The following is a 19284-nucleotide window of genomic DNA, read 5'->3' on the forward strand; positions in this document are numbered from 1 at the left end:
GTTACGGGCCGGTATTTTCCATGAGGAAACGCACCTCTATATTAGTGAAAGTCTGAGGCAGTTACATGTTCAGTCCGTAGGCGGCATCTAGCCGTTAGCAGTAAAGCTACTACTTATTCCAGGGAAGACAGACGCCATCTTGAAGGCGGAGAAAAACCGAGAGACAGATACTCTCCTAGCAGAATAGCCAGAGAGGAGAGAGTAGCCGATAAGGAAGAGGTCCCAGTGACTCGGAGAAGGGTGAAGGGAACAGATCCGTGACTGCGGAGGTGTGACTTCCAGGCGAGCCGAGGCACAGACGAGAAGGGAACCTAGATGACCACTGAGTGCAGGCTACATACTACTAAGGTGATGTCGACCCTTTCTTACTAGAGTGTACAACTTAATCTTTCACTTTTCTTTGCAGGTTATGTGTTATATTGTAATGTTATGTGATTGCGTATGTAATGAGTAATAAAGTACCCAGTTTGTAGTGAACCAACATGTGCTGCGTGTTCTTGTATGAGAGGGTAGCCTATTTTTCTAGTCAGCTGCGGCTACATGAACAGATGTTAACCCTGATCAGGTAAGTGGTAACTGAATAAGGGAGAGAGGAGCCCCTCGAACCGGAGAACAGGCTATGCTCGAACTGGCAGTCCTTGTGTGATCTGATGAATAGTGAGACTGATTCCCTTGTTGTATGTTATGGTGATCATAGGATGAACTTGTGCTGAGACTGCCGTCTGGGTAGAGAGGTCTGGATTCGTATGGGATCGCGAGGCCGCCGATTGTGCTGATACTGTCGTATGGGCAGAGAGGTCTGGATCCGTATGGGATCGCGAGGCCGCCACTTGTGCTGAGACTGCCGTCTGGGTAGAGAGGTCTGGATTCGTATGGGATCGCGAGGCCGCCGATTGTGCTGAGACTGCCGTCTGGGTAGAGAGGTCTGGATTCGTATGGGATTGCGAGGCCGCCATTTGTGCTGAGACTGCCGTCTGGGTAGAGAGGTCTGGATTCGTATAGGATCGCGAGGCCGCCATTTGTGCTGAGACTGTCGTATGGGCAGAGAGGTCTGGATTCGTATGGGATCGCGAGGCCGCCACTTGTGCTGAGACTGCCGTCTGGGTAGAGAGGTCTGGATTCGTATGGGATCGCGAGGCCGCCATTTGTGCTGAGACTGTCGTATGGGCAGAGAGGTCTGGATTCGTATGGGATCGCGAGGCCGCCATTTGTGCTGAGACTGCCGTCTGGGTAGAGAGGTCTGGATTCGTATGGGATCGCGAGGCCGCCATTTGTGCTGAGACTGTCGTATGGGCAGAGAGGTCTGGATTCGTATGGGATCGCGAGGCCGCCACTTGTGCTGAGACTGCCGTATGGGCAGAGAGGTCTGGATCCGTATGGGATCGCGAGGCCGCCGATTATAAGAGGTCTTGGTATGTATGAGTAGGAATTTCCTGTCCTTAGGTGGTAAGTATATGTGGTTAGCGACTTGTAAATAGGCCCTAGGGACGGGGAGGGGGTAACGTTCTGGCTGGGTTAGTGAGGCTCTGATGAGCGAGTTCTATCTGATCCGAAAACCCAAGCAGAACATTTGGCGTCACGAACCGTTTACGAAACCTGTGTGCGTTGTGGTTGTATCGTGTTTGCTTTCGGCGCGTGCGTGGTTTTGTTTGTATATTATTTGTGGTATAATTGTGTGTATAGTTTTTCTTCTTCTTTCTTTTCTTTTTCTTCTTTTTCTTCTTTCTTTTCCGAGATGTTTTCTAGAAAGTCGAAATCTACTTTTAAGTTGCCCGTTGATATTCCCGGCTGGGATTCAACACCTTATGAAGCCTTAGCCCGTGAGTGGGCTGATTCTACTGGTTTGAGTGAGAATTGGAATTCTTTTTTGGAGCTGGCGGAGCCGGCTAATGTGATTACTTGTTTACAGAAGGCGCCGGTATCTAAGGGTGATGAGCTTCCCGTTTTGGGGCGCAGAGGTTGGATTGTTCTGTCTGCGTACAGGATTCTGCATGAGAGGTTGTTGAAGTTACAGAAATTGCATAAGGATGTGGAAGCGAACTTTGTTGAGATTCAGAATGCTCATACTTTGTTGCGGTGTCAAAATAAGTTGCTTGCTGACAAACTTGAGACTTACCAAACTATTGCCGAGAGGGCGGCTGTGCGAATTGCTCGTTATAAATACAAGAATCGGCGTGGTCGGGTTTCGACGCGAAAGGTGCGTCTGGTTGTGGCGAAAGCCGGACTAGATTGGAATCCTGAAGAATGGGATGGTAATATCTGGAACTCGAGTGATTCTTGTTCCTCGGGTGAGGAGTCTGCCAAGCGCGAGTCCCCTCGCTCCGGCCGTGGTTGTAAGTCTGCTTCTTGCGCCTCTGATGGTGCACCCCGTGATTGCGCTCGTCCTTCGAGTGGGGTCGATACTTCTTGCACTGATTGTTCCTCTACGTGTACTGATCGAGCTCCTTGTGATGCTCGTCCCGCGGTCTCGGTGCATCCAGTTTTTCGACGGAAGTTGCAGCAGGCTCCCAATGCTCCGCATGGTATTGCTTTAGACTCTTTGGAGGATTTTACTCAACAAGAAATTTGTGATATTTTGCAGCGATTTCGGCAGCGAGCTGGTGAGACCTTACTCACATGGATGGTGCGCCTTTATGAACTGGGCGCTGCTGGCATTATGTTGGATACTGGCGATTGTTTGAAGTTTTGTTCCTTGAGTTCGGATTCTACTGTACAAGATCATTTTCGTAACTTTAATGGTGGTGGTCAAATTTCTTTGCTTCAATTGGCGACTGAGGGTTGTAATCAAAAATATCCTACTGAGTCTGACTGGCCTGTGAATGACAAACCGTGGTATACTTTGCGCGACGCTGCACAACGACTCAAAGAGGAGGTGATGAAAACGGCAATTTTTCTGGGTACTGCTGACAGGTTGCTTGATGGTTTGTTGACATCTTCTGTGCGGAATCGTATTATCCGTTCTTCCCCTGTTGCTTATAAGCAGGTCATGATGACTTTATTGATTAATCAGACTGGTAACACGTTATCTATGGTGCTGGAATCGGTACGCCAACTCGGTGAGTTGGGTGAGTGGTTTAAACCTGAACGGCAGTCCCGGCCTGACACTCGTACTCCTGGTGACAATAAACTTACTAGACGTGATATATTTTTTGGTCTTGTGGCCGATGGTGTGCGGAAGGAGGACATTGACGGTGAGACTACTGCTCGTTTGTGGGAAATGTTTCGCAAACGTGGCTTGGATCAAAAGGAGGGTGCCCGGCGTGTTCGGACGACTGAGTGTGATCGTGGTTTTTCTGACGGTAGCGGTGATGACGACCGCCGTGGGCGCTCTGATCGTCGTGATGATCGACGTTATGTACGTGATTTGTCCCCCCGTCGTGAGAGAGACAGGGAGAGAGAGGGGGAAAGAGAAAGGGGGAGAGATGATTATGTTAACAGCAGACGTAGAGATGATAGGGATCAATCCCCTGAGTTGAGAAGGAGAGAGGATCGACACAGATTGGCCGATCGAAACCCGCAGTACAATGCAGAGGACAGGAATCCATTTCGTAATGGAGATGGATATGAACAGGAGGTATCGATACCTAAGAAACGTGAGAATCTTTATCCTGATTTATCCTGGTACACAGAATGCAGTAAAAATGACTAGGAAATAGGTCAAGCTCCAGTACACAGATGGGCTCACAGAGATAATAGACCCTATGTAGATATTGATATTTATTGGAGACATCGTAATATCCAAAGGGCCCGAGCATTGGTAGATACAGGAGCGGAGGCCACTCTCATTCATGGAAAATCAAAGAAGTTTAAAGGTCAGCCTTTTACAATTACCGGATTAGGTGGAAAGGAAACTCCCGCAGTTCAAACTTTACTTGAAATGAGAATAGGTAGAATTCCTAGAAAAGAATACGCTGTATTAGTGGTGCCACTTTTAGAATTCATAATTGGAATTGATATTTTGAAAGGAATGACTTTGCACTTAGAGGATGGATGTTACCAATTTGGAACTAAACATTATATATCGTCCAGGCCTGTACGGGTTGGTCGTTTAAGAATGCCCCCCATAAAAGTTCCCCAGGCGACAAAAGTGGTTTGTCAGAAGCAGTATCGTATTCCAGGTGGTCATGAAGAGATTAGTACCCCTATTCAGGAGTTGGTGGATGCAGGAGTTATAACCCCAGTTACTTCTGCTTGGAATAATCCTGTTTGGCCGGTACGTAAGAGTGATAATTCTTGGCGCATGACTGTTGATTATCGAGAATTGAATAGACACACACCCTCTTTGACTGTTGCAGTACCGGATGTTATTACCCTAATTGAAAGAATCCAAAGACATCCAGGTACATGGTATGCGTCCATTGATATTGCTAATGCTTTCTTTTCGATTCCGATTGCCCCTGAGTGTCAGGAACAATTCAGTTTTACGTGGAACGGGCGTCAGATGACGTTTAGAAGTCTTCCCCAGGGCTATGTGCATAGTCCTACGATATGTCACCGGCTGGTGGCAGAGCATTTGGCTGAGGTACCGGTTCATCCACAAATTCAGATATGTCACTATATTGATGATATTTTGATCCAAGGCGAAACACAAGAGGAAGTTCAGACCCAATTGGACAGAGTCATTGAGTGCCTGCGTGAGAAAGGTTGGGAAATCAACCCGGATAAATTACAAGGTCCGTCCCAGGCTGTGAAATTTTTAGGTATTAATTGGCATGAGGGGCACCGAGAAGTGATCCCTCAGGTTAAACAGAAAATTCTTGATTTTGCAGTTCCGAGGAATAGGAAAGAAGCCCAAAGCTTCATTGGTTTGTTTGGTTTTTGGCGCCAGCATATTCCTCATTTGAGTCAAATATTGGCCCCTTTGTACCGTGTCACGCGTAAAAAGAATGCATTTGAATGGGATAAACCACAGCAAGATGCGTTCAGTCTGGCAAAAGAAGCAATTCAGCATGCTCTGGATTTATGGCCTATACGTGATGGTGATGTGGATTTGAATGTGTCTGTACAGGGTCTTTATGCGAATTGGAGTTTGTGGCAGAAACAAGGCAAGAGTAGAGTACCGTTAGGTTTCTGGACCAAAAAGTTACCTGATGCTGGTGAGCGTTATACACCTTTTGAGAAACAGTTACTTGCATGTTATTGGGCTCTGGTGGATACCGAGCAATTGACTTTGGGACATGATATAGTTTTGCGACCTGAAATTCCTATCATGCAGTGGGTTATGAGTTCGCCGAAAACTCACCGAATAGGACACGCTCAAGAGGCGAGTGTGATTAAATGGAAATGGTATATACAAGACAGGGCACGTGTGGGACAAAAAGGAGTTGCATCTTTGCATGAGCAGGTGGCGCGGGCGCCATCGACTGAGACTGAGAGTGAATGTTCCGTACCTTTAGTACAGGAATCTCCTGTTAAGTGGGGTAGACCTTTTGATGATTTGTCCGCTGAGGACAGAAACCATGTCTGGTTTACGGATGGTTCAGCAAGGTTCATAGGGACGAAACGGCATTGGAAGGCGGTGTCCTATAATCCGATCACACAAAAATTGCTGAGTTCAACTGGTGAGGGTAAGAGCAGTCAATTTGCTGAACTCTATGCTGTTTATCAAGTTCTGAAACAAGAGTTACCTGGCACATGTCATATTTTCACCGATTCTTGGTCTACTGCCAATGGACTGGCAGTTTGGTTACCGACTTGGCATTCCCATAGTTGGAAATTGCATTCAAAAGAACTGTGGGGAAAAGAATTATGGCAGGAGATTTGGGAAATGCTCCCACAGAGTACTGTTACAATCTTCCATGTGGATGCTCATACCCCGATAGACTCTCTTGACAAATTCTTTCATAACATTGCAGATGAGAAATCTAAAATTGCTGAGGCAGTGGTGGACAGGCAAGATTCTGATATTGCGGGATTGGCGAAATGGGCCCACCAGAAAGCAGGACACTTTGGAGAGAAAGCCACTAGCAGGTGGGCTGCTGATCGAGGAATTTATATTCCCCTAGATTTAATCAAAAATGTTATTCTACATTGTCCCATTTGTCAGCATATCAGGCAGCGCAAAGTGCCCCAAATTGTTAAAGGTCATTTACATCGCGGGAAATTGCCCGCTCAAATTTGGCAGATTGATTACATCGGTCCACTTCCTATGAGTAGGAATTGTCAATATGTTTGCACTATTGTTGATACATACAGTGGTCTGCTGGTGGCCCTTCCCTGTAAGCAAGCTACCCAATTGAATACTATTAAAACATTGGAATTGATTATGATGTATTATGGTGTGCCATTCCAAATTCAATCTGATAATGCATCCCATTTTCGTGGAAGATTGGTACAAGAATTCTGTGTGGAAAACAATATTGAATGGGTGTTTCATATACCATATTATCCACAGGCCTCGGGTCTTGTGGAGAGGTTGAATGGCCTGCTGAAAGATCAGTTACGTAAATTAACAGATGACAAGTATAAGAATTGGCGAGACTTTTTGCCTCAAGCGCTATTGATTTTGAATAACCGTCCTTTTCTAAATGCTGAATCCCCACTTATGCGTTTGTTTCCTCCGAATGTTGATGCTAAGCCCAATTAAATCAGAGAGACTGTGATGTACTGGGAAATTACTCCCGGAGCTTTGGCTCCATGTAGAGCGACCCCGGGGTCGGCAGGTTTAGACTTGCATGCCATGGATGACACCGTTATAAAAAGTAAGGATCGAGTCATCATTGAAACTGGTGTTGGTGTTCATATACCAACTGGGAATTTCGGATTAATCGCCCCTAGATCGGGGCTGGCTGTAAAAGGCGTTCAGGTGCTTGGAGGAATCATTGACAGTGATTATCAGGGAGAGATTAAGGTGCTCCTGCTGAATAGCAGTGAGGTTGACTTACTGATACATCAAACTGACCGAGTGGCTCAATTACTAATAATGCCTGTTTTCAGTGGTGAGATCACAAAAGGCACTGCCCCAACGTTGCTAACTGTACGAGGCCAGAAAGGTTTTGGCTCCACAGATAATCCTGGGGCCAGAGTTTGGGTGCAGTCGCCTAAGAATCCCCCTGAACAAGCAGAGGTCATTGCAACCGGTCAAGACAACACCATTTTAGTTATGAGACCAGGGAAAGATAGCTGGGAAGCAGTCCCGGCTGACAAATGTTACTTACGAGAATGAATAATGCCTGTATTTGATTCTCTTTCAGATCATTCTTTGGACTGTTGCTGCAGGATGTGTCGGCGTTGGACTCCTTTTGGGCTGGTACGACGAGAGAGGAGGGATCCCATCAACCCGGGTTGAGTTGAGAACCCGAGTGTCGCGTTCCTTCGCTGCGTGGGATTTGTCATCGAACTTTTGGACTATGTTAGCAAAACGGGTGACTAAAGCCCCTCATTTCTGCTTGACACCGATGAGATCGGTGACTGACATTCTGGCGACTTGTTTAGTTGCTGTCCCTGCTTCATTGGAGACTTTGACTCATATTTTCAATATATCGAATGCTCGCCCCAATGTTCTTCTGGGCGATTTTGCTACCCATGAGTATTGCCCCTTGTGTACTGTACTGTCAGACCCGATACCCCCCATCCAGTCCCAAATAGTTACCTATAATATCACACAGGGTGATTTGTGTTTTTTCCTTACTTGTGATCCTAGTGCGATTTCTGAATGTATGCGTTTAAGATTGAAAGGTGCCACTTCATTCACCGCTCATGAACGAACTTTGTGCTTTCAAAGGACACCGAAAGCATGTGCTTCTGTTCAGAATAACATGACTTGCAAGAGTTTGGTAGTTACCCCCAGTCATTATCGCACGATGTTACTACCTGCCGGATGGCTTTTCTCATGTGGTAATACTTCCTGGCCATATATCCCCGCAAATATTTCTGGAGGCCCTTGTGCCATTACTAGACTGAGCTTGTTAATGTTTTCATCACATCCGAATGCCAACTCTCGTGTGATTCGAGATACAGTGAGGTTACAGGAGGATTGTGACTCATCTTTGCATTTATATTCCAAGTCTGAATACCTTAGCCTGGCTATTTCAATTATTGGTGTTCCTGCTTTGGCAGTTTATAATGCCAAATCTATTGGGAAAATGGCCTGCTGGATGGTAAAATCCATTAATCATACTTCTACAGTCCTGTCTGACATGCTATTAGACGCCCAGGGTGAACGTAGAGCTATCTTGCAAAATCGAGCGGCCATTGATTATCTTTTGCTTAAACATGGACACGATTGTTCTGATTTTGTGGGTCTTTGTTGTTTTAACTTGTCTGATCATACAAAATCCATTCAAGCTCACATTGATAAACTACATGACTTGACAGAAGAAGTTAGAAAACACATTGACCAGGGCTGGTTTGACTGGCTCTTTAATTGGTTACCTGATTTGCATATGTTACGTCAGATAGTAGGAGGTATTCTGGTTACTATCGGCATTTTGATTTCTATCTGTTGCTTTATTCAGTGTATTCCTTCACTACTTCAATTCTGCACACCTGGTACTAGACATAGATCAGTTAGTTTGGTTTCATATTATTCTTCCACAGATGTTAGTTCTGTTTAATGAATGTATAATAGACTGAAGTCAAGGGTGAAATGTTCTGCTCGATTTTCCCGGCCTTCTTGTGTTGAGAGGTGATTGAATGTGACTTCAGTCTCTTACCATTCAAGTCTAAGGGTTAGAGTAGTGAATGGAGCCTATTTACTAGGCACTTCGATATGATCCTGTGCTCTTCCCCATAGATCAGGGCTTGCACACATAGCCTAGGGGATAGATTCGTTAGTATTAGGGATAACCTGTCCTGCAGTGAGGGTATTTCATGGAGCCGTGCTGAATTCAGGCCTGGTAGGCCTCAAACGGGAGAGACTCCATCTTTCTTTCTGCTCCGGCAGCTTGGGATGCTTCTAGGTCAAATGTAATGTTTTAGTTATGAGGTGTTATTCGCTTGGAGAGAACCGGTTCAGGCCGGCCCTTATCGAAGGATTGTATTTTTCTTCATGCCGAAGACACTACATCAGGCCGGCCGGCTGGGAAAGTGTCCTTGGTACGGGGAGGTACAAGAATTTGGTGGGCGGCAGGTTACGGGCCGGAATTTTCCATGAGGAAACGCACCTCTATATTAGTGAAAGTCTGAGGCAGTTACATGTTCAGTCCGTAGGCGGCATCTAGCCGTTAGCAGTAAAGCTACTACTTATTCCAGGGAAGACAGACGCCATCTTGAAGGCGGAGAAAAACCGAGAGACAGATACTCTCCAGAATAGCCAGAGAGGAGAGAGTAGCCGATAAGGAAGAGGTCCCAGTGACTCGGAGAAGGGTGAAGGGAACAGATCCGTGACTGCGGAGGTGTGACTTCCAGGCGAGCCGAGGCACAGACGAGAAGGGAACCTAGATGACCACTGAGTGCAGGCTACATACTACTAAGGTGATGTCGACCCTTTCTTACTAGAGTGTACAACTTAATCTTTCACTTTTCTTTGCAGGTTATGTGTTATATTGTAATGTTATGTGATTGCGTATGTAATGAGTAATAAAGTACCCAGTTTGTAGTGAACCAACATGTGCTGCGTGTTCTTGTATGAGAGGGTAGCCTATTTTTCTAGTCAGCTGCGGCTACATGAACAGATGTTAACCCTGATCAGGTAAGTGGTAACTGAATAAGGGAGAGAGGAGCCCCTCGAACCGGAGAACAGGCTATGCTCGAACTGGCAGTCCTTGTGTGATCTGATGAATAGTGAGACTGATTCCCTTGTTGTATGTTATGGTGATCATAGGATGAACTTGTGCTGAGACTGCCGTCTGGGTAGAGAGGTCTGGATTCGTATGGGATCGCGAGGCCGCCGATTGTGCTGATACTGTCGTATGGGCAGAGAGGTCTGGATCCGTATGGGATCGCGAGGCCGCCACTTGTGCTGAGACTGCCGTCTGGGTAGAGAGGTCTGGATTCGTATGGGATCGCGAGGCCGCCGATTGTGCTGAGACTGCCGTCTGGGTAGAGAGGTCTGGATTCGTATGGGATCGCGAGGCCGCCATTTGTGCTGAGACTGCCGTCTGGGTAGAGAGGTCTGGATTCGTATGGGATCGCGAGGCCGCCATTTGTGCTGAGACTGTCGTATGGGCAGAGAGGTCTGGATTCGTATGGGATCGCAAGGCCGCCACTTGTGCTGAGACTGCCGTCTGGGTAGAGAGGTCTGGATTCGTATGGGATCGCGAGGCCGCCATTTGTGCTGAGACTGTCGTATGGGCAGAGAGGTCTGGATTCGTATGGGATCGCGAGGCCGCCATTTGTGCTGAGACTGCCGTCTGGGTAGAGAGGTCTGGATTCGTATGGGATCGCGAGGCCGCCATTTGTGCTGAGACTGTCGTATGGGCAGAGAGGTCTGGATTCGTATGAGATCGCGAGGCCGCCACTTGTGCTGAGACTGCCGTATGGGCAGAGAGGTCTGGATCCGTATGGGATCGCGAGGCCGCCGATTATAAGAGGTCTTGGTATGTATGAGTAGGAATTTCCTGTCCTTAGGTGGTAAGTATATGTGGTTAGCGACTTGTAAATAGGCCCTAGGGACGGGGAGGGGGTAACGTTCTGGCTGGGTTAGTGAGGCTCTGATGAGCGAGTTCTATCTGATCCGAAAACCCAAGCAGAACAATTTGGAAAAACAAAAACTCACAATTAGGAAGGCCGCTTTGAGAAAACTCCCGGTGTAGGCCTATGGACTACCCACAGTTATTGTCGAGTGTACGTAGGCACAGCTCAGTCCCACCGCTGAACACCAATTATGTTGGAAAAAACACACTCCCACACCGGAAGGGTGGTGGTGTTCTCCCAGACACGCTGTGGTAGCTTGGCTCGAGCGGTAAGGAAGGCACCGTGTTAAGCATACGACACACCCTCACAATAACCATGCGTTCATCCGTTCCAAAAACGACACTACACCTTAAAAATTATACTGAAAATATATCTCTTTATCTTCTTTTCTCTTAGTTGCTGATTAAATAAATAATAATACAATCACAGTACACAAGGCTTTTCCTTAAAAAGTGCAGGTCAAATAAATAATAACACTTTACAGGTGCAATAAATAGGATCAGGTCAAATAAATACTGTGAGGGAATAAATACTGTGCAGGAATAAGTTAGCTCAGGACAATAAATACATTACAGGAATAACTTAGATAAATACAATAAATACAGTACCCTCAATAAATAACATCAGCCAACAATGACATTTGTAAAATCAGATCACATTTAAAATACTATGGGCTGATTTGGCCCAGTCACAGCTTGTGGTTAGGTGGATGGCCTGAGGGTGTCTCACCTAGCTTGGGTAAGGCTGAGGCTAAAACTGAGGTAGATCAAGGGTAATCTAGGAATCTGGCTCTCCCAAACTACACAACCCCTCACACAGGTCACTGTATCAGTCTCAGCCCACCCCTGGCACAATCAAGCTGGTTCCAGCACCTCTCTAGCCCCTAGGATGGTCTCTTAGGGCTTCACAGGGCCTTAGGCGCCCTCTATTGCACTTACTGCCCTTTTTATGAAGTTCCGACGCCGCTGGGGTCGTGTCGACGCCTTGAGGCGGTTCCGGTTCGATGTCGGCGGCCTCGGCTCGATGACAGTTCTTGTCGACGCCGGGATGCAGTTCCGGTTCGATGTCGGCGGCCTCGGTTCGATGTCGGCTCCGGTTCAATGACGTCGGGCAGTCTTGGCTCGATGTCGACTTCGGGCGGCTCCGGTTCGATGACGTCGGGCGGCCTTGGCTCGATGTCGACTTCCGGCGGCTCCGGAGTGCGATCTCCACTCCCGACCTCCGGCACGATTCTCCTCAGGTTCCGGCGACTCCGGAGTGCGACCTCCACTCCCGACCTCAGGCACACTTCTCTTCAGGTTCCGGCGACTCCGGAGTGCGATCTCCACTCCCGACCTCCGGCACGCTTCACCTCGGTCTCCGGCGACTCCGGAGGGCGGACTTCACTCCCCCGTCGACGCCGCTCACTCGACCTCGGGTGACTTCCTCCTCGACCTCTGGTACTCTCCACGACCTCCGTCGGCGCCCTCTCTCGACCTCTGGCGGCTCCGGGCACGACGTCTGCTTTCCAGTCAGCGCCGCTTCTCCACCTCGGGCTCCAGGTCTCCAGGCTTCTCGACGTCGGACTTCAGGTAGTTACCAGTAACCAGGTCAGGAACTTGCTGTTCTTTACTTTTAAGGCCTGTTCCGGCTGTCCAGGTCCTTAAGATGGTTTTTCTTGCTTTCTCCCACACAGGGCTCCAGGCTGGGCTCAGTCAACAGGGACTAGTATCAAGGGTGGGTTTCTGGACCCCACTCCAGGCACAAGTTTCCACCCCTGCTGCCTCACTCCTTCCTCCTTCAGTTCTGTGCTTCTCTCTCTTCACCAGTCAGGTGCCAACTGCTGCCTTCCAAATGCCAACTCTAACTTAGCTTCCCAACATTCTAAACCGCCTCCAACTGTCACAGGGTTCCAGAATGTTGCAGAAGGTTCTAGTAGGTTCCAGTGGGTTCTGATGATGTCACAGGTGGCCTCCATTTTGTGCTCCAGGCCCTCAGACAGAAGTTCCAGGGGTAGATAAAATGGCTCCCTGAATCTGCATCAATACTAAAAAGTCTGGTGGTTCCCAAAAAGGAAAAATACTAACAGGGTTTGAGGCAAAAGTGGGACAAAATAAATAATGATGAGGAGGGACCACCCAAAGGGCTGACAGGTCTAACACGTAAAGAAAGGTCTTTGTGGAAAGGCATGCCAGACTACGAAGGTTGCTTTGGTATTCAAGCATTCGTAGACTTGATGAAGACCCCGAAGCCAGAGAGGACTTTGAGTCTAACCAAACGTTTTTTCACATAAATTCCACTCTCTGTGATAGAACCAACAGTTTGACTCAAGAAAGTGCATTTCATCTTTGGTAGAAATAAAAAGAACAATGTTTTGACTAATTAATACTTTTTCTATTGGCTTGTCCAGGTGTGGGACTTTGTGGAAAAGAATGACATTGGATGCACCCCTGGAGGCGGTGCCAACAATGTGGGGGTCTTTTATGATGCTGGACTGGCTCTTGAAACAAGTTTTAAGACCTCTACTCCACACCGATCAGGTATCTAATTCCTCTGATCGAACAACAAAAGAAATCTACCTTCTTATGTAAAAAGATCAACATATAGACTTCAACAAGAGCACTACCAACACTAATACCCCATAAAAATTATTCACTGCTTGGAGACCGCTTTAATGCAAAAAATAAACTGATTTGGTGAGCACATACTCAATGCTCTCATTTTTTCTCTTCCTACAGAACTCACATGCCCTCAGGTTCAGACAGGAAACCGTCGGCGTCGCTCTCTTCAGCTGATAGGTGACAAAGCAGCCAAAGGTTGGTTTCGCTTTTGAAAAATTTAGTGTGATTGATTGAGAGCCATATAAATCGCTCAATGAATGTTTGCAAAGCTTTGTGTCCATGATATACAAATTTTAAGAATGCTTCTACTACTTCTAGGTTTAGAATTTTCTGGTGGCCGGCCATTTACATGTACCATCAGCACCCTTATATTTCCAGAACTTTCAACCATCCATACCCAGGCCACTTTAATCTGCTGGTTGCTGCACGTCTCCAGACTAATTTGCCATGGGCACACCATATGTATTTTAACCTGTCACTAAAAGCCCAAGTCTGGCCTGAAAAGAATCCAATGACAGCCCATGCCCATCATCCGCCAGTGACGACCTTTAAATAATCTAAGCTGCCACTGAGCAGCTGTACACAGGGTGGGCGGAACTTACCGCGTTTCACTCTGCAAAATTCTCAGACTGACCTAAAAACTCAGCAAGATTTCATGGAAATCTGCCAATGGGTGGAAAATATTCAGCTTGTGCTGCTATTTAGCACGGTAGCGTGAGCAGCACTGAAAAATCCGCGTGAAAGGCATTGTGCAATAGCATGCGACCATTTCAGTTGTTTTTGCTGCCACTCGGGTAGACAATCTACTTGAGCAGCACCAATTCTACTCGAGAGGCAGCCCTCCGACCACAACTGCTCGCAACCGCCCACATCAGAAAAATCGCACTAGGGGATGCAAAATCATGCTCGCAAGCTTGCATTTTCTGGATTCTAATGGGAAAAAAATTCCTCCCACCCCTAATAATTTCTTGTGCTCGAGGTTAACATTCCTGTAACTGGCCTTACTGGTAATTGGCCAGTCAAACCTGCCATACTGGCCACTGGTCTAACCTGCCAGTAGCTTGTATCGAGCTAAGTTGCTAGTGACAGTACATTCCTAGTCTATGCCATACTAGCTGCTGGCTAGTTTAACCTGCAGTGACCACCCATCACTGGTCCAACTAGCTAGTGAAAGCCAATCCCAGACCAACTTGCAATGGCTGCACACCTTCAACATTAGCATGGAGTAAGCCCAACTACTTTTTTAACCTGCATTGATAACCCAAACATTTCAGAGTTTGCCAGAGATATCCCATACTCAGTCTAATGGGTAAGTAGAAATACATACCTTGTGGAAGCTGCCAGCGTGGGTTGATAACAAGCGTAATCTATTGGTGAGTGCCCAAAACTATGTCAACCTGTAGTGACATCTCACATGCTGTCTAACCTGCCATGATAAGTAAAGGGGAAGGTAGGGATGCAATGGAAAATGCATTTAGGCTTTGTTCACATAAGGTATCTCTCCAGTAATTAGTGATATACAGTAGTTTATACAATTGTTTATTTCAATATTGTTAAGAATATAAGGGATATTTCAACCTCGGAAATGTTTAAATGTAAGGAGTTTCAGCCAAAGTATAAGAAGTTTCAGGGCAATACAATCTATGAGGTACTACCCCTTCTCCTACTCTTAACCTGCTATCATATCCCACACCCGGTCTAACGGACGAGTGACAGTCTATCCTGAGTGTAATATGACAATGACAGTCTGGTTTAAGTTGCCAGTGCTCGATCATACCCAGACTAAGCTGCTAGTGACTGCCTGTGAGGAAATTCCCTTTTTGTATGATCACTCCAAACATTTGGATTGATGCTAGTGGTTTTTGACTCTAAAAGTACATAAGGACCTGCTAACCAGGCCCTAGTGCCAGTGCTCTAACCCTCAAAAAGTATATGTACAAATGAGTGACAGCTAATTGGCTTAAGTCAACTTATTAATAAGTCGCTTGTTTATGGTACTACTTCACCCATGGACTGAAGCGCTTGTTGTGCCACCACAAGAGTGAGATTAAAACAACACCCCAGGTTTCCAAATCAGACTGGCCCAGTGGTTTGTATACTGCTAAGTCAACTTTGCCATTCCAACCGATGGTTAAGTCCCAATTTTTGTTTGTAATGTTCATAAGTCACCCCTCATGTAAGTCTATAGAATCCTAACAGCAGCGTTCATAACATAAAAAAAAGGACATGAGTTTTTATATTTTGCATGTCCTGACAGTAAAAACAGCACATTGTCATTTTTACTGTGGCTAGCCTAGTAGCCCCATTGGCTACTATGAAGTTACATACTGACAACTCAGCAGTACTAACTTCTGAATGAGACTACCAAATTTGATACTTTCAAGATATCAAAAGAATAGTCGCATTAAACCCACTTGCTGGCCAAGTCGGAATTAATGTAACTATTTTACAAAAGACAACTTTAGAAAGTTGACACTTCCTTGCTCAGGTTTTCCAGGAGTTGTTTTCTGTTGCAAACACCTGCTGTCTCCAGGGCAGCCTGCTGCCTTTCCGGGGAGAAGTGTAAATGACTTTCAGGAAGGGGGCCAAAGGACCTGCAGGGGAGGAGGCGTGACCTCCTTCTGCCAGGATGGCCACAATGGGTATAAGTTCAGGTGGCGAGCTTCAAAGGGCAATCCATCTTTGAAGGGCAAACAAGAGTCACACTAGTGCAGGGATCACCCTTTGCTTATGGAGAGAGGCTGGCATCCTAAGAAGGGAGGGAAAACCTCCCTTTCCAAGAGGAGTGTATCCCCCAGGCAGCAACACCTATGGGATGGGATAGGGATCACTACACACTAGGAAAGAAGTCTGGACACCATTTTTGAGAGTGGACAGAATAGTGCACTCTGGGATAGCTAGATGTCACACTTCCCAGGATGTTGTCACCAACTGAGTGGATAGTCAGTGGAAACTGATAGCCTGTCTCTAGTTAGTCACCATCTCAAAAGCTCATAACTGGCATAAAAGGGGCACAACTGGTAACCAGACCTGTGATTGCTATTTGCCCTTGAAGGAATACGGAAGAAGGACTGTCCTGCTGTCCTCTAGACCCAGCAAAAAGAGGCTGCACCAAAGACTGGCATGCACCTGCTGCACCTGAGGATTGACAAAGAGAGGCCTGCTGTCCCGCAAGAGTGGAAACACCCTCCATTATGCTAGGAATAAAAAGGTAACTCCAAGAGACAGTGTGTTGACTGCAAGTTAAGCATAAGGGCCACAAAAGCTGAGAAGTCTGACTTCTGGAAAGCCCAGTATACAGGAATTCCTGACCGCCACTGGCTGCTAAAGTGCAGCCTGGGAGACCAATTCCTGACCCCTGAGTTTGCTGGACCCTTGGGGGCTGTTAGCATCTACTCAAGTGCCAATACTCATGGAAGATTTTGGTTTTCAATGGAGCCCGTTGGTAGTGCTAGAAACCAGAAACCAGAGACCAGTTAACTAGGTACTACTGGACCTGTGTGGGACTTCACCCGAGCATCATGGGAGAGCATGCCCTTGGGTGAAAAGCAATCAACCAAGTTCGAGGACAAAAGAAGGACTCAAGGAAGACTCAACGCTCAACACTCCATCACCAACACCAACAGCATCATTTAACAGCCTGTATACCTAGCATCAGGACCACTGCCATTGATTTCAATAGTGGTCCAACATAAGGATTCAGGAAAGGACTGGAGACTGCTGAGAGTGACAGGTAACTGTTTCTTCAAATCTATTTGGTCCCTGTGACTGGCCACCTATCTCAATTGGCCTGCCCAAACGTGCCTAGATAGCTGTTTTCAATTTGCTCGTCGTGGATAACCATAAAGCTCTGGTGCAGTCAATTACAATATTGCCTTGAGTGAAAAAGCAGTGATGCATTGTTTCTTTGAAAAAATAAAATCTATGTTTCCCTCTGGTAGATTTGTTTTTGGTGTCTATTCAAAGTTACATATACTATCCATTTTTATAAATGTCAGATTTAGTTTGTGTTGTGGTACCTCTAAATACTGTCCACTTGTTTCTTTAACGAAGCCTGGCTGCTATGTGACACAGTTACCCAGGACTGATCAAATGTATTTCAGACACTACTCACTAGCCCTGATAAAGATTCTGGCATTATTACATGGTGAGGACTCAAAACATCCCCACATATTAGTCCACTTCCCTACACTGCAAGTGGCCAGTCAATCCTTGAGCAATAGCCTTTACTGAGTATAGCCTGGCAGTGACAGCCAAATCCAGTATAACCCACAGCAACCACCTATAACCTGTCTTCCCTTCCGGTAGTAGCTCATAGTGAGTGTCACCTGTCATTGATGTAGAAAACTAAAAACCAGTGTTGGGGTGAATTCTTGAATTAATCGCAACCACTGGCAACTACTGGGACTGCATTCAGGTCCATTGTTCTTTGCCCATTATAGCATTCCTGACAAAGAAGAGCCATATGGAAATTATCCATGGTCCTGCTCCAGCGGGATCCATCTAGCACATACCACCAGACCAGGTGCCCCATAAAGAGGAACACAAGCAAACCCAAGCCTGGTTCAGCCTTTTTGGGCCTCCTCATTGAGGACCGATGCACACTGAGCATGGGATGCACATCTGGGCCTACCTGGTGACAAACATAGTTTAACCTTCTAGTCTGAGGCCATGTCTAGTTTAATGCACAGTGGTAGTGCATAACCCAGTTTAACCTGCAGTGCCAGCCTAGTGGGACTGATGCATAAATTGACTCCTTGGCAGCACTGATAAAGGTCTACGAAGGAAAAAAATAGACCACGGCAAATAACTTTTGGTAAGAATTCCATTAAAGGACAAACAAGTTTATAAGATTGAGGAAACTCTAATGAAAAGAGTGTCAATATTAACAACTCATAAACGCAAAAGAGTTTGATTAAAAGCACCTCTGTTTAGAGCAGAAACACCCCGAACATTTCATGAATGCTTGGTAGTCAGTGTAGATGGGTTTGCGGACTTGAGGGGGAGAGGACTGGCTCTTTTCTAGCCTGTGCCGTGATCAGAAAAGCTCTTTGGCAGACGCCATGTATAACCTCTATTACTTGTCTTGACTTCTCCTGTATATATGTTTTCTCTATCTCTAGTATGTTTTTTAATGTTATATCTATATGCCCAAAACAATGAATTAAATAAAAACAATATGAATAGCGCCAAGCAAGGCCTACATTTCTGTGCCAGTCAAGGTGTTAAGGCTACTAAAGTATGTCTGTTTTATATTGAAAGAAAGGAACCTTTCTAGAGTGCTACCACCTTCTCCTCCTGTTGTAGCCTGGCAGTCTTCTGGCATGTCAAATTATAAAACCTTGAAAGGATCTAATTCTGATCGGGCATCGGTTAGGGTGACCTACTGGCATGGGTGCAAATTCAGGAAAGCCCTGCTTTCAGTGGAATAGACATGCAGACAAACGCTTTCTTTTACTATTTCAGCTGCAAAGGACAAGGGCACTGGGAGCAGGTGCTGTGAAGATGGCATGAAAGGAAACAACATGGGGCACAGCAGTGCGGCGCGAGCTCGATACATCCGGGAGACCTCGGAAGGTATGAATGCGTGCATTGACTGATGCGAGTTTATCTGTAAAATACGGATGGGGAAGGGACGGGGGAACTAGTTTTGGCAAAGAGTGGCAGTTACCTGTGTCATTACCATCACTGAGTGTGAAAATACCTGATATAATAAAAATAATGATAATAATGATGAAGATAATAGGGTAGAAAGCAGAATCCGTTTTAAAGCCCTGAACTACATGTTCAGAATTAAAGCAGGTACTGCACCCAAATACCTTCTAGCTCTGGCTCACCCCTATACTCCCAAGCGTAATCTTCGTTCGCAATCAGCTGCCAACTTCTGTGTACCAAGATTTAAATTGGCAAGAATGGGAGGCAGATCTTTCGCCCACCTTGGACCATCCCTCTGGAACGCACTCCCTCCTTTCATTCGAAAAGAGGAAAACCACGTCAGGTTCAGAAGATACTTAAGACCTGGCTATTCGAACAATAACAAGAATAGCTAGTAATTTCTCCTGACATTCTTATGCTGTGTCTAGGCGCCGGGAAACCCTTTTTGGGTAGC

General features: G+C 46.3%; 1 protein-coding gene across 2 annotated transcripts in view; it reads left to right on the forward strand.

Annotated features, from left to right (window-relative positions):
- LOC146832982 (complement C3-like) overlaps positions 1–19284 on the forward strand; it is a 1287425-nt gene that overhangs the window by 363345 nt on the left and 904796 nt on the right. For both annotated transcript variants that reach the window (XM_085600525.1, XM_085600526.1), the window contains exons 15-17: positions 12965–13094; positions 13293–13370; positions 18642–18752. In XM_085600525.1, coding sequence (XP_085456651.1) covers positions 12965–13094; positions 13293–13370; positions 18642–18752 — 319 coding nt within the window. The remainder of the gene's footprint in view (positions 1–12964; positions 13095–13292; positions 13371–18641; positions 18753–19284) is intronic.

The sequence above is a fragment of the Triturus cristatus genome, chromosome 4_2, assembly GCF_964204655.1.
Source record: "Triturus cristatus chromosome 4_2, aTriCri1.1, whole genome shotgun sequence".
Lineage (NCBI taxonomy): Eukaryota > Metazoa > Chordata > Amphibia > Caudata > Salamandridae > Triturus > Triturus cristatus.